At 37.4% G+C, this 14,001-nt stretch overlaps 1 protein-coding gene across 2 annotated transcripts in view; it reads left to right on the top strand.

Annotated features, from left to right (window-relative positions):
* The window catches only part of Veph1 (ventricular zone expressed PH domain containing 1), a 243,699-nt gene that overhangs the window by 29,931 nt on the left and 199,767 nt on the right, over window positions 1-14,001 (top strand). For both annotated transcript variants that reach the window (XM_008837452.1, XM_008837453.2), the window contains exon 3: window positions 4,395-4,569. In XM_008837452.1, the coding sequence (XP_008835674.1) occupies window positions 4,395-4,569 (175 nt within the window). The remainder of the gene's footprint in view (window positions 1-4,394; window positions 4,570-14,001) is intronic.

Genomic DNA, 14,001 nt, shown 5'->3' with positions numbered 1-14,001 from the left:
GAAAGTGAATATGATCAAAATACATTGTATGAAATTCTCAAAGAATTAATAAAAATGTTTTTTAATTATCAAACATTTTTGTTCCTACTGGCTAGGGAAGTTAGTAAGCTTAAGAAAAAGATATTTAATTGACTCATTTAGAAAAATTTAGGAATAGAGATGGATTAGGTACATGCTATACCATGGAGCTCAAATGGTATTTAACAGAACCTGATTTCTCACAGCTTGTCTCTCTGACTTCAAGTTTCATATAGGTTCTCTCTCTACCTACAAAGGCCACATGATGCTGGCACCTACTCTTAATCTGCCCTTCTCTGAGGCTTCAGTCCAGCAAGAGAGACAGAATCCTAACCACAGAGCCATTTCAAGTCTCCTTAACTCAACTGAGTAAAGTGCTTAATCTTGACCATTATTTGGACTAGGGGCATGTGACTCTCTGGTAGGCCATATTTTGAGTCAGTTAATCACTCAGGAGACCAAGGGTGCAAATGCCATTATTAGAAGTACCTGAAACCTCCTCCAAGAGGAATTATTGTAGAATTTCCAAAAGAATGATGAATAGATGTTAGGCACAGGTCTAGAGATCTGGGGGTGGGAGAGAAGCCACATCAATAACATTTTCTGTGACATCAAGAAAGTGTTTATGGACTAAATATCAAGATATGACTGCTACAATGTTATGGCTCCCAAGATTCACTAACATATGAGTAGTCTCGGCCATGCCACATTTCCTTTGCTTGACTCACATACTCGGTGTGAACAGTGACTCATCTTGACACTGTCTCACCACTATTATACTAATGACTGGCTTGCTGCCACCACTGCAGGCCATGATCATTTACAAAATCTTAAGATAGGAGGTGTCTAGTTTAAGATACAATATTCAATTCTATGCTTATACTAACTTTTGAGTCTACTTTAAAAACAACTGAAGTCTGAATGTATATGACTGTGCCTCTTTTTCATAAAAGAGCTCATATCATATCTTGATTTCCCACTAAACAAAATCCTTTGTAGTTAGAATCCAGACTAGAATTAATGTTTAATGCAATTGAGCAAATTTTCACGTGTTTGGACTATTTCTGTATCTTGTTTTGTAAATTATCTATTCAAATCTTCTGCCTAGTTTTTCCTTTGGTTGCATGTCTTTTTCTTAATTATTTGGAATTTCTTGGTGTATATTCTGGGTGCTTGTAAATTTTTGTTGAATAAGTATGTTACAAATATTTTGTCATTCTTTTGATTATTTTTTTACTGTCTTAATGATATTGACTGATTAAAAGTTTGCACTTTTATCCACTTTATGAGTTTTCTCTTTATTATGTTAAGATTTTTTTAGTTAGATTTAGACAAATCTTCACTGACCCAAGGCCATCAGGGGTGTTGAATCCTTTTCTTTCAACCTTTGTTTATTTTTTAAATATGCAATTTGTCTGGAACTTATTTTTATGATTGGTGTAAAGGTCAAGATGCTATTTTATCTCATGTAAATATCCTTTTTGAACAACTGCTCCATATCCAAAATGACACAATATTGCTCAGAGACCCTGTATATCAGTGGCTGTCTTTGCCTCCTGCTTTTCCTTTGGTCTTTAATGTAAGATTTGTGCTAAGGTGAAATTCTACATTTTATACTGCTTAAAGATGTAACTTTCCCTATATGCTAGAGAGGACATTTTTAAGAATGAATATGGTCCTGGCTTACATTGTACTAATCAGGATGCAGGCTTAGCTACCTAAATAGAACAGTGAACTATACAATATAAGACATTTTTTGTCTCTCATCAAACAGTTCAGGCGTGTCAGTCCAGGACTGGTATCGTGGTTCCTTCCACTTTCTTTGTACTACTAAACATATAATTTCATCATGATCTAAGATTATTGCCTCAATCCTTATTACCAAATCCTTGTTCCAACAAGCTTGAAATGGAAAAAGGGAGTAAAAACCAAGTCACACCAGGCATGGTGACACATGCCTTTAATCCCTGCACTCTGGAAGCAGAGGCAGGTAGATCTCCATGAGAACAAGGCCAGCCTGATCTACATAGCTAGCTACAGAGAGACCCTGTCTCAAAACAAAACAAAACAAACAAGTCATTTCATGAAAATGGTAGCCTAGAAGTTGAAATATTAATGTCAACTTTGTCACATTGTCTGAATCTTTACACATGTCCACCTCTAAGTGCAAGGAAGACTGAGAAATACTGTCTGTAACCATGTGTCATCCCCAGCAGAAATTCAGCAGCTGATTATTAAAAAACAGTGGAAGGAAACAGGCACTGATGGACAGTTCGCAGTTTCTACGTTGGAATCTAGAGTCTGTTTTCCATCACGTGCCCTTTCCACCATGTTATGTTCCCAGTGGCAACAACAGATTTACATTATCTTCTTTTTTTTCTTTTCTGTTTATATATTTTATATTTATGTTCATATGTTCCTGTGTGTACACACACATGCATGGGGAGGCCACGGTTCAATGTTAGGTGTCTTCCTGTATTGCTGTCCCTCTTAATTTTTGACATGGGGTCTTCTCACTGAACCTGAACCTCACCTATTTGGCAAGATTAGCTTGCCAACAAGCCCCAGCACTCCTCCTGTCTCTGCTTACCCCCCACTGCGATTACAGGCACGTGTTCCACATTCAGCTTTTTAAACAGGTTCTGGACAGCAGATACTTAACTGACTGAGCCATCTCTCCAACCCCATTTTTTTCATTAATAATTCCGTTTATTATGTTTATTGAGGACCTCCCTTAAACCTGGAATTATAGGAACTAGTAGAAGGCCCAGTCCCTACGTAGAATGACAAGTATTTATAACACAGAGAAAAATAACCATTCATTATTTATAATAAAATCATTTGAAGTTAGTTCCCCAATACATTGTGCATTGTGTTCAGCCCATAGGTTAACTGGTAGGGCTGGTGGTAGTGACTATATACAATTTATTTCTCATAAAATAATTTGTATCTTCCAAATATTCACTAATTAAGTGGCTAGATGCTGATAGCAGCATTTAGGAGACACGAATGATCAGTCACAAAATAAATCAAGAAGAGAATCATTTTAGCATCCAAAATTCCTTCAGGTTTTAGTTTTTTTGTTTTATGTTGTTTTTTTGTAGCATCCAAAATTCCTTCAGGTTTTAGTTTTTTTGTTTTATGTTGTTTTTTGTTTTTGTCCTTTTGAAGCAGTGTCTCCCTGTAGCCCCAGCTGTCCTGGAACTCACTATGTAGACCAGGCTGGCCTTGAACTCACAAAGCTCCGCCTGCCTCTGCCTCCCAAGTGCTGGGCCTACAGGAGTGCACCACCACGCCCAGCTCAGGTTTTAGTTTTATGTTTATTTTTTCTTTTGAATCTCACTAGCTAAAATTTTAGGATTTTTTGAATTAACACATAATACCTGTCCATACAGTGTGATAAGTCAATACATGTATGCAATGTATAATAATCAAATTAAGATAATTAGCATTTCCTCTCCTTGAAAGTTTATCATTTCTGGTAAGCTGAATATTAGTTCTCGCCCTACCTATATAAGTATTTTTGGTACCCATTATCTGATCTCCTTCAGTCCCATTTGTATAAAATCACCTTTTTTAAACTTCCACATGTGAGAATATATAGTGCTGTCTTTTCATATCTAGTTTGTTCCACCTTACAATGTGCTGTTGCTGCAAGTGACAGGATTTCATTCTTTTATGAGTATCATTCCAGTGTATATATAAACCACATTTTCTGCATCCATTCACCCTTGATTGATTCTAGAAAACAACAACAAAAATTTTAAACTTTAGTTTTTAAGAAACAGACTGCAACTTGTCAACATTCCTTTGGTTATTTTCCTTCAAATATGACTCTAATGAGCTCTTCCTCTCCTGGGTGACTCCTGGTTGCCCTCAGGATTAATTCCAAACTGCTCAGCCAAGCTTGTATAACCATGCAGTTGTTGGCCTTTCCTGTTCCCCCAGTTTCCTCACATATAACACATTCCAGCCACGTTGACTTATTTACGGCTCCCCAGATGGTCCAAGAGCTCCCTCACCTCTGTGTCTCCATAGCAGTTCTTTCTTCCCATTCCCTTCCTATACCCAGCCATCTCCTGTCTATCTCTTCAGTCTAAACTAAGATGCCCCCACCTCCTGAAAGTCTCTCTTGACACCCCCTGACTGGATGGGTGCTCTTTCTTTTTTCCCTCGGTACCCTCCACTTAGTATGCCTTTAGTAGTGCCTCTAAACCCCCTATAAGACCAAGGGTGCCACATACCATGTAAACAGGCCACGGCCTGTGTTTTCACAGCTGTAACTTTGGGAGCTTAGCTTGATAAATATTTTTTGGGTGAATGGATAATGAATGAACAATCAGTCACTTGTTTGTTGCTCTCTTATATTTCCTCAGAATTATAACCGGACCCCTGTGATGGTATTAGCCATCCCCATCGCAGTGAAATTCCTCCACAGAGGTAACAAGGAGTTGTGCAGGAACATGTCTAACTACCTGTCCCTGGCTGCCATCACCAAGGCCGAGCTCCTGGCTGATCACACAGAGCTGATAATAAAGAGCATACTCCAAGGTACAGTGCCAAGGCAGAGCTGGGAACATGTCTGAGTGGTTTAAAAGTAATTTCATGAATCATTTATGGCTGGTCATAGGGAGGCCCAGCACACTGAAGGGCACGTTAGATTTTCTGCTCTGCCACTAGTTGACTTGTGACCATGACCTAAAGTCACTGTAGCTGGTTGACTGTCTTTTCACCTGGAAGATAAATTACTTACAGTCACTGAGGAGTTATAAGCTCCCTACCAACTCTGCATTCTCAGTCTGGAGGGCTATTTTGGCCATGATTCTAGTCAACATGTCTAACTCCTGGCTGTAGAGAGCCTGTCTCTATCATGGACAAAGTAAGAGCGGCCTCTCTACTATGAGTTGTAGAGGCCAAAGCATTTTTCCCCTTTGTTTTCCAAAAGTTAGAAATAGCTTTGGTTAAATAAAATACATCAGAAAACATGTGAACATTCTTTGATGTGATCATGATTTGGAATTGATTTACAAGTACATCAAACACCACCAAAAAATAATCAGGACACATTTTTTTGTTATAACATTTGGATCAAAGAGACCATCAAACTAATTCACACAAAATATGTCTTTATCCTTTGGTTTCAGACCTATCAGAGACCAGTCTTTGTCTTTTTATAGATTGTGGGTCAGAGAAGAATATATTATATTATTTGATATTCACCCAGATATTCCCAGTCCTTATTAATGATGCACCAGAGTCTATAATATCTCAGCTCATACATTGCTAATTTAACCCCCAAAATGTTCAGCCCCTGCGGAGCAAGTTCCAGTATTTCTTGTCATTTCCAAGGGTGTCTTGAATGTGCTCTTTGCCCAAGGTACCCATGCCAGCTCACAGCCCACTGTTTTTTGCCCAGGCTTCCCAGTAGGGCATGCTGTGGTGGCATTCTCTACCACCTACCGTGCAACTAGCTAGCTCAAAGCTATGGTAGAGCGCCAGGAGTAGAATCTGTCCAGAGGCTCCATGCCGTCTTGACAGAATGGTAGTCTCTGATTACTCACCTGAAGCTTCAGGAGCCACCAATCCTCAGACCTTGAGTCTGTGGTCAGCCTTTGGCAGAACAGTCGTCAGTCTCCCCAGTCTTACACCCTGGTGGAGAAGCCTTGAGCAGGTTGCTCATTTCTAGCAACAAGCTGCATTAGTGCATTTGTGGTAAGATACATAGTTTTGTCTTATCTAAAACTCTTTGCAGATGTGCAGCTCAATGGTAAAGCTCTCACCTGGATGAGCAAGGCACAGATTCAATCTCCATTACTGGAAACAAAACTAAACTAAACTAAAACCATAGCCCCATCTTTCTCTTCCTTGAAATCAGCCATCCACCTAGAAGTTGAGATTACCAACAAATAGTCTCCCAGTTCTCAGAATGCCTACTGCTTACAAGGACTAAGGTGTGTCCCTACCTTGAGCTCATAGTATCAGATGATCCTAAGGAGGTTCCTTAGTGCCACCCTAGACCAGTCTGCCACAGTGTCTGCCATATGCCCAGATATGTTTGATTGCCAGATACAGTGGAAGTTCATCACTCAGCCTGTGCTCTCCTGGAAAGACTCACCCTTAACAATACTTGTCAGTGTTTTCATCCCTAATTTTCTTTGGCTGCAGTATTAAATTGTTAATTTCACTTTATATGTGATTGTATTTGCTGATAGTCCAGAAAAGCAATTATGCTTTTTTAACCACCTTGGAAACATTTTTTGAAACAAATTTCATAGGAATTACAAACATATACACACACCAAACATTTTAAAACTATGATAAGTAGACTTGCAAGGAACAGATTTATTTTTTTAATGAATTATCTCTTTATGGCTGCCAAGAAATTAGCTCATTCATTTGGAGCTTTTTTAATGCTCTTTCAATGACAAAGAAATCTTTGAAACACAAAATACAGTCTAAATTCACTGCAAGCATTTGAAATAAACAAATGATTTGGTTTATTTGATCTGACACTAGGAAAATTATCATAAAGTGAATGGCAAATTGAACCATGAATGGTTGGGGGCTGCACATTCCAGGGTTTAGATTTTGAAGACTGATATGACTCTAAATCCCCAGCATCACTCATGAGAGTTGTAGAACAGAAGGGATTTTGAGAAGTAAGTTTGTTGCTCTGCAAGTCTGTGTCTGATAGTTCCTCCAAACGGCTTTAGTAATCATTGTTGGGATTGCTTTTCAGATTAACCTGCAGTGTCTTTTCACCTTTCGAACTTCTTTGATTTGTAGTATTCTAATCTTCATTCTCCTGTACCTCTACTCCCACAAAATAAGTTGATGATCATTCACTCAATGACACCATTACAACATTATAATGATAGAGTTTATTTCATACAATTTTCATGTCAACCATATTAATCCATTTATACCCATTAGATCACTTAATATAAGAACTCAACAACAGAAATTAGATTATCCCATTTTACCAGTTAGTAGTATTTTAAGTAACAGAAAACTCAGGTATAAATGACTCAGTGAAGAAGATGAAGAGGAGGAAAAAACAAGAAGAGAAGGAGGAACAGGAAGAAGAGGAGGAAGAGAAGGGGGAAAAGGAAGAGGAGGAGGAGGAAGAAGAGGAAGAGAAGGAGGAGGAAGAGGAGGAGGAACTCATTGGCACATGAATGAAAAGTCCATGGATCCATCAGATTTCCCTTCTGACTTGGCTTGGGGTTCAGTGATGGTCCCAAAAGCCATGCCGCATCTCTCTTCCTGTGGATTATTTTACTTTCACATTCCGTGGTGAGGACCTTCATACCCTCCAGCTCACATTGTCATGAGTACCAATTACATAAAATCCATATCCAATCTCATTTTCTCTTTTTGATATGGCACTGGCCACCTGACCATTTCTAAACCAATATATCATTGCCAGTGGATATTGTGTATCAATTGTCTGTGCTGAGATCATCAGCCACCCTCTGAAAAGGGATACAAATCAGCTGTAGCAGGACTATCAGTGGGAAGTCAAGAAGGAGTGGCTTCCAGAAGGCATCTAGGCTGCTGTGTAAATCAACAGTTGGTACACAGAAACCACAAATGGCCACTGTGCCATTTTATTGCTGGGCAGCTGAATCTTAGAGAACGTAAAAAGCAAGAGTCAAGCCCTGGACATTTCACTCCAAAACTGCTTCTACAGTTGGATCTCCACTGAATGTTGGCTGCATTTTCTTTTTTCTGAGCCTTGGTTTCTTCACGTGTAAATAGGCCTTGAGACAATGACATAACACCACAGCAAAGTTTGCTCTCAGTGAAAATTTAGCTAAGATGGTGATGATGATAATCATGCTTGCTGGCCTCTATCTGAATCTCTTTAGCTTCAGGGAACTTGCTGTTTCCTTAGAAAACCCACATTATCTTTGGAGTATTTGGTTCTTACCGTGAATTAGATGTTCCTTCCATGCAGCCTCCCAATTTTGGCTAAAGTCTTCCTCCTGGGCCTCTTTCACATGCTGAGCTTTCATGAGACTAACTCATTGTGTCTCCGCTCCTCCCTCTGCCTCTTGTTGTCTTCTCCAGTCAAAACAGCTAGGCTCCCTCTTAGTTCACTAACTCAGCAAATGACGACTGAATTCTGAGTCGCTTTGCAAGATGCACCTGGTCTCTTGTCTACGTGGCCTGTCCTCTTTTATATTCTCTCTGGCTTGCTTGTTAGCACCACACAGTGTACAGTTCATACTTGACCATAATTTTCTTAACTCCACCTCTATAAGAACTAAAACAGATGCCTTTCCTTGTTTACAAGCCTAAGGCAACATTTTTTCAGCCACATAATCACGTCTTTAATTTCTACCAAGCTTATCATTCACTAAATCTTCAAAGCTTTTTTTTAAATGAAGTTTCTTTCAGTATATCCAACAATTTCTGCTGCATTCTGAGTTTCCAGTTGTTCTTTTAAGCTTACATAAGTTCTTACTTACACTTTTAAGTACTTTTTTTTTTTTATGAGATTCAGCTCAGTGTTTTTCCAGGGCAAGATCTTATGAAATAATGTTTCTTGCATCTCAATGTGTCTGCAATTTTTCCAAGGTCTTTGTCAACTATAAATTTTGCAAACAGAGCCACTCTGATCTTCATTTCAAAACACCATGGATTGAAAGATTGACCACAAAGACAGGGAGCCTTGCTGTGCTGATGGTGTCTACCCTGTTATTATTTCATTGATTATATTTTTCAGAATCATATTATATATTACAAACCAAATTCTTCATATGTGTTTATAACTCAATTATGGGAAATCTTATGAAATGACTTAAGTATTTACTCCTAAAGACAATGTTTGAATAATTCTAAGCCAATTTTTGCTATTTTTCCTTATTACTGATTAAATATGTAATGTTTACATTAAATATAAGCTTAAAAATCATTTTATTCAAATTGTTTAGGCTCCATTTGCCTCTCTTGTTTTTTCTGAATTCTCCCAATGAGAAATAAATTGTAAAAGGTTCTCTTTTGGAAAGATTAAAGACATTAAGTGTTAGTTGATTCACACTTGAGAGCTAGGGGATAGAAAAATGTGCATATATACAAATCATTTATACTAGTGTCTTTAAATCAATCATTAAGAAATGTTTTAAAGTAGGGTGAGGTGGTATATGCCTTAATCCCACTTGGGAGGCAGAAGTGGGCAAATCTCTGTGCAATCAAGTCTAGCCTGGTCTTCGTAGAGAGTCCCAGGCCAGCTGAGGCTACAGGGACACTGTCTCAAAAAAAAAAAAAAAAAGTCTTACATAAAAATAGTTCCATTTACCTTTGTTGGCAAATTTTAACAAATGTATAAGTTAGACTCCTATCTAAACTTCCAGATAACTGTAAAACAAGTATGTGCTTTGCATAATTCCTTAAGTCTGCTATAGCCACAAATCCACACTAGACAAAGACATGATGAGAATGGAAAATATACATTCATTTCCAACATGAGCATAGACACATCGTAAATAAACATTTTAGGAAAATGTTTGCATCAATGCTTAAAGAAAAGAATATGTCACATTTGCTGAGTGCTTGCTAGACCCCAGGTACTTATCTTTTGATTCATTATTCTCCCCTAGTATTTTATAAGGGAGGAGCTACTGGTATCCCCATTTTATAAAATAAATAATGACCCAATTGTGTTTATCCCAGAAATGCAAGATAGCTTACCATTCAAAGTGAAAAAGCAGGGAAGCCATCATGTTATCAGTAACACAGTCTTATAAAATTAAAAAAGCTTCAAACTAGAAAAATTTTAGATCTTCCTTAACATAATTAAGAGAGCATTCATATATTTAATGGTGTAACAGTGGAAGCCTGCTTTAAAGCCAGAAACAAGACAAGAATGCTACTGTACTGTTTCTATTTAGTATGGCACTGGAAACAATAGGTTGGACCACAAAAAATAGATTCCAATATTTATTATAATAATCAGAAGGGAATTGATAGATATTATGTTTAAAAAATATGATTTATATACAATACCTAGGAAATATGTGTAGCTTTTGAGAATAAAATTATAAACTTTTTTGAAAGTGGTCAAATAAAGGATAAACATGAGTGGTAATATACCATGTCCAGAGATGGGCGATGTTGTATAGCAAAGACATTAACCTTCAATAAATATAGTGAAATTTTAATAAAACACTAAGATTTCTGTAGAAGATAATGAACTTATTTTAAAATTTGTAAGTCAGATAGAATGGGTGAGGCAGCCCAAGCAATTCTTCAAACGGAGACAGACGTCATAGGAGAGAAGGAGCAGTCATTTTCCTGCTACTTCATGGCTGTGAAGTCAGTAATTAGAGCGGCGAGGTACTGGAGCAAGAAGAGAAAAGGAGTCCATGTAACAGAGCAGAGGGGACAGAGTAAATCCATGCAAAGTAGAAACTGAATATATGGCAGGGAATCATTTCAATTGAGAAGTAAACATTTCAGTAAGTGGTTCTGTGATAATTGTCCGGATCACAACAAACATAATTCATTTCAAATACGATAAAGATCTAAATTTCAAAAGTGAAACATTAACCTTTCCATTAGTAAAGTTCAGTCTATTTTTAAGAAGGGAAAATTAGTAATATTTTTATTTTGATAAGGGATAGCTGCTAAAAAGAACTTTAGACTAATATTATAATAAAGAAATACTTAATGCCTCCCCCCTTGAATAAAAAACTAAGGTGAGGATGTCACTTGGGTGGTGAATTTACTTTCTTCTTAAGTCATACCACAAGTCATTTTGCATTTTGTGACATCAGAATCTTTTCAGAGTGGTTTGCCTGTGGTCCTGCAAAATTCTTCAAACATATTCTTTGGCATATGGAGATGGGTTATACTACTTGTCCAGTATCAGAAGATAAAAACACACCCAATGCTTAGCGTAGTGTGAGTTACCATATCTTTCACCCAAGAAGCTGACATTATTGAAGACCTTTAAAAAGAGAGTATCCCCAAAATTAAAATGGCTATTTGAGGGTCTGTAGGGAAGCCTTTCTAAGTATTGATCTGGAACTCTATGACGTGTGTGGTGCCTGTCATTCCTTTTAAATCTGCAAGCAGAGATGTCCCTACCTCTGTATTTTTGAATCAGTGGTCAAGACAAGGAAATATGTCTCTCCATGCACATGCTTTTTATATCGACCTCTGACATAAGCCACAAGATGATCTCAAATGATTTGAAACTTAACAAGAAAATCTTTGGGGAAAAAATGTAATATTGTCTCAGCAAGAGTCCAAATTCCTTCCTGACATGCTGTCAACAGCCTGAAAGATTGTCCAGTTAATTATGATAAATTTGTCTGATTTCTTTCTCTTTGTGAGATAAGAGTCAAACCACTAAATGGTGAGCTGTCTCAGAAAAATGGAGATAGAAAGTTTACTTCCCATGTACTGTGGCAGGGATTATTTGTGCTGTGTATAGAAGAAGAAGTTTAGACATAAAACACATATTACTCAGCCCAAAGTTTACCAGTGATTACTGTGATCCTTCTTATCATCACTATCATCACCACTATGTCGTCACTGTCATCTCTAATCAAGCGTCTGCGATGTACCAGGTACATATTAAAATATGGAGGTGGAACCATATTCATTCATGGAATTTCACAATCTCTAGAGAAATACTCAGCCATCAAAAATTCATGACAGAAGCTGGAAAGGTGGCTCAGTAATTAAAAGCCCTTGCTACACAACTATGAGGATCTGAGTTCAGATCCAACACCCACTTAACATGAGTGTGGTCACGAGGCATGCCTACAAACTCCAGCACCATAGGGAGTGGAGACAGGATTCCTGGGACTTGCTGGCTGCCATCCTAGCAGGATAAACAGATAAACTAGAACTCTAGGTTCAGACAGAGACCCTGTCTCAAAGGACTAAGGTGGAGGGTGATAGAGGAGGACACCTGTTGCTCTTCTCTAGCCTCTGTGCACGCATACAGGTGTGTATGCACATGTGTGCATACATGTATGTGCATATAGCACACACAAAATTCATGATATAGTTCCTTGTAAAGGAAAAGATTTTGTTTCCTCTCATAGGCTGTTAAGGAAAAATTGCTTGTCGGATTTTCTATGTAATAAGCCACTAAGAAATCTTATTACAAATATGCAACCCAAAACTTAATATACACAGGAAAACACTAAATAGAACATTAAAAAAGTTAATCCAAGCATAAGTTGAAGAATAGAGACACTGTGGAAGAGAACAGGGCCTCTGCCGCACTGCTAACCAAACCAAGCCCCTGACCTGATGTAAGGCTGAGTTTGCACTTTCTTCATTTCACCAGCAGATGTTGCTCTGAGGTAGAGGAAGCCCGTACAGACATGGCCATCTGTGTGCTGAACTCTGAAAACACCTACCACAATGCGAAGGAATCCTAATGCTCATCTATTTGTTGTAGTTTTGTTTGATTGAATATTTATGTTTTCATACACTAGGTACACGTTTGAAGACACATGTTTTAAGAATCTATTTTATTACAACAATGATTTTATATTTCAGAAAGCACTTTATATTAATATTTGTATAACAATCCCTCATTGAGGTAGAAAAATTTTGTAATATAATTTAAGACATATAAAGATTATTGATAGCATTTGTTGACAATGTCTGGCAATTAGTAAGCTAGTACTTGATGATGCCGAGATTTAAACACTGGAGCAAACTTTCTTCTATAGTTGAAACTGATTGAGCCAAATGCAAGGATCAGCAATCTGATACCTTTATATTCATGGAATTCATTCATGGTTAATATAAAGAAATATACATAATTACGTTAACCAATTTTTTTAACCTTAGGAATACTGCTTTTTAACTGGCTAAAAGACAATACTGGAAACATTTTGGCTCTAGTAGACTTTTCAAAAAACTTTCTAATATAAGATTAGAGAAGAAGTGAAATAAAAATCAATTACAATTTTTTTGTTTGTAAATCTAGTTCTTTGTTAAGATGAAGTCAATTAAGGACCAAATTATAAATTTCAAGCTCTAAAATACTATACTTAATAATCAAATGCTTTTAATATATTAAAGGAATTAATACTTAAAAGCCAAATGTTATTGTAATAGATAAGGAAAACATATCAACTGTGTTTTGTTCATCTTTGCATGTTGCTCTACTAATCATACATAAATATGTACAGGAGGGACCAACTGTCCCCAGTTTTCCCAGGAATGCAGGAATCCCTGGGAGATGGGAACTTTGCTAAAGCTGGAACAGTCCCAGGAAAACCAGGAAGCTTGCTCGTCCTACTCTATACAAGTAATAATAATAACAACAACAACAATAATAATGTGTGGCATTATATGTCAGTGCACAAACATTCCCATCCTAATAATATGAGTCATCTTGAAAAATGACTCTACTGCACCATCATGACAATGCTCTCAAGAACTACATTGTGAATAAAAACATGTACCAATACGCTAAACCAAGCTAGCAAACTGATATTTCTTTTTGGATATTTTGTCTCAGTTCTATACACTGTATACTTCTTCCTCTTACTGATATACATTGTTTTAGCTACTTCTTTGTAGCTGTGATAAATTATGACCAAAAGAAACTTAAGGAAGAAAGTACTTATTTTGGCTTATGGTTCCAGAGGGATAGAGTCCATCTTAGCAGGGAAGGCATGGCATGGCATTCATTGCATGGCAAAGTGGCAGGAGCAGAAGCTGGCTGGTCATATTTTCATTCACATACAGAAAGCAGAGAGAACAAGAAATGGGGAGAGGCTATAAACCCTCAAAAACCCTCCATGCTTCCAACAAGGCTCCACCTCCTAAAGGTTCCATAACCTCCCCCAAACAGCACTACCAACTGGGGACCAAGTATTCAAATATGTGAGCCTACGGGGGACATTTCTCATTCAAACCACCACACCCACATATCCTAAACTCATTAAGTACTGTTACTTAATTTTTTTAAAGCCAAATATTTAGCTTCCTGGGAATTTATAA

The sequence above is a fragment of the Nannospalax galili genome, unplaced genomic scaffold (assembly GCF_000622305.1).
Source record: "Nannospalax galili isolate Female #2095 unplaced genomic scaffold, S.galili_v1.0 scaffold617, whole genome shotgun sequence".
In the NCBI taxonomy this organism is placed as follows: Eukaryota; Metazoa; Chordata; class Mammalia; order Rodentia; family Spalacidae; genus Nannospalax; species Nannospalax galili.
The sequence above is the reverse complement of the archived record's forward strand: the minus strand, read 5'-3'. Positions and strand labels throughout refer to the sequence as shown.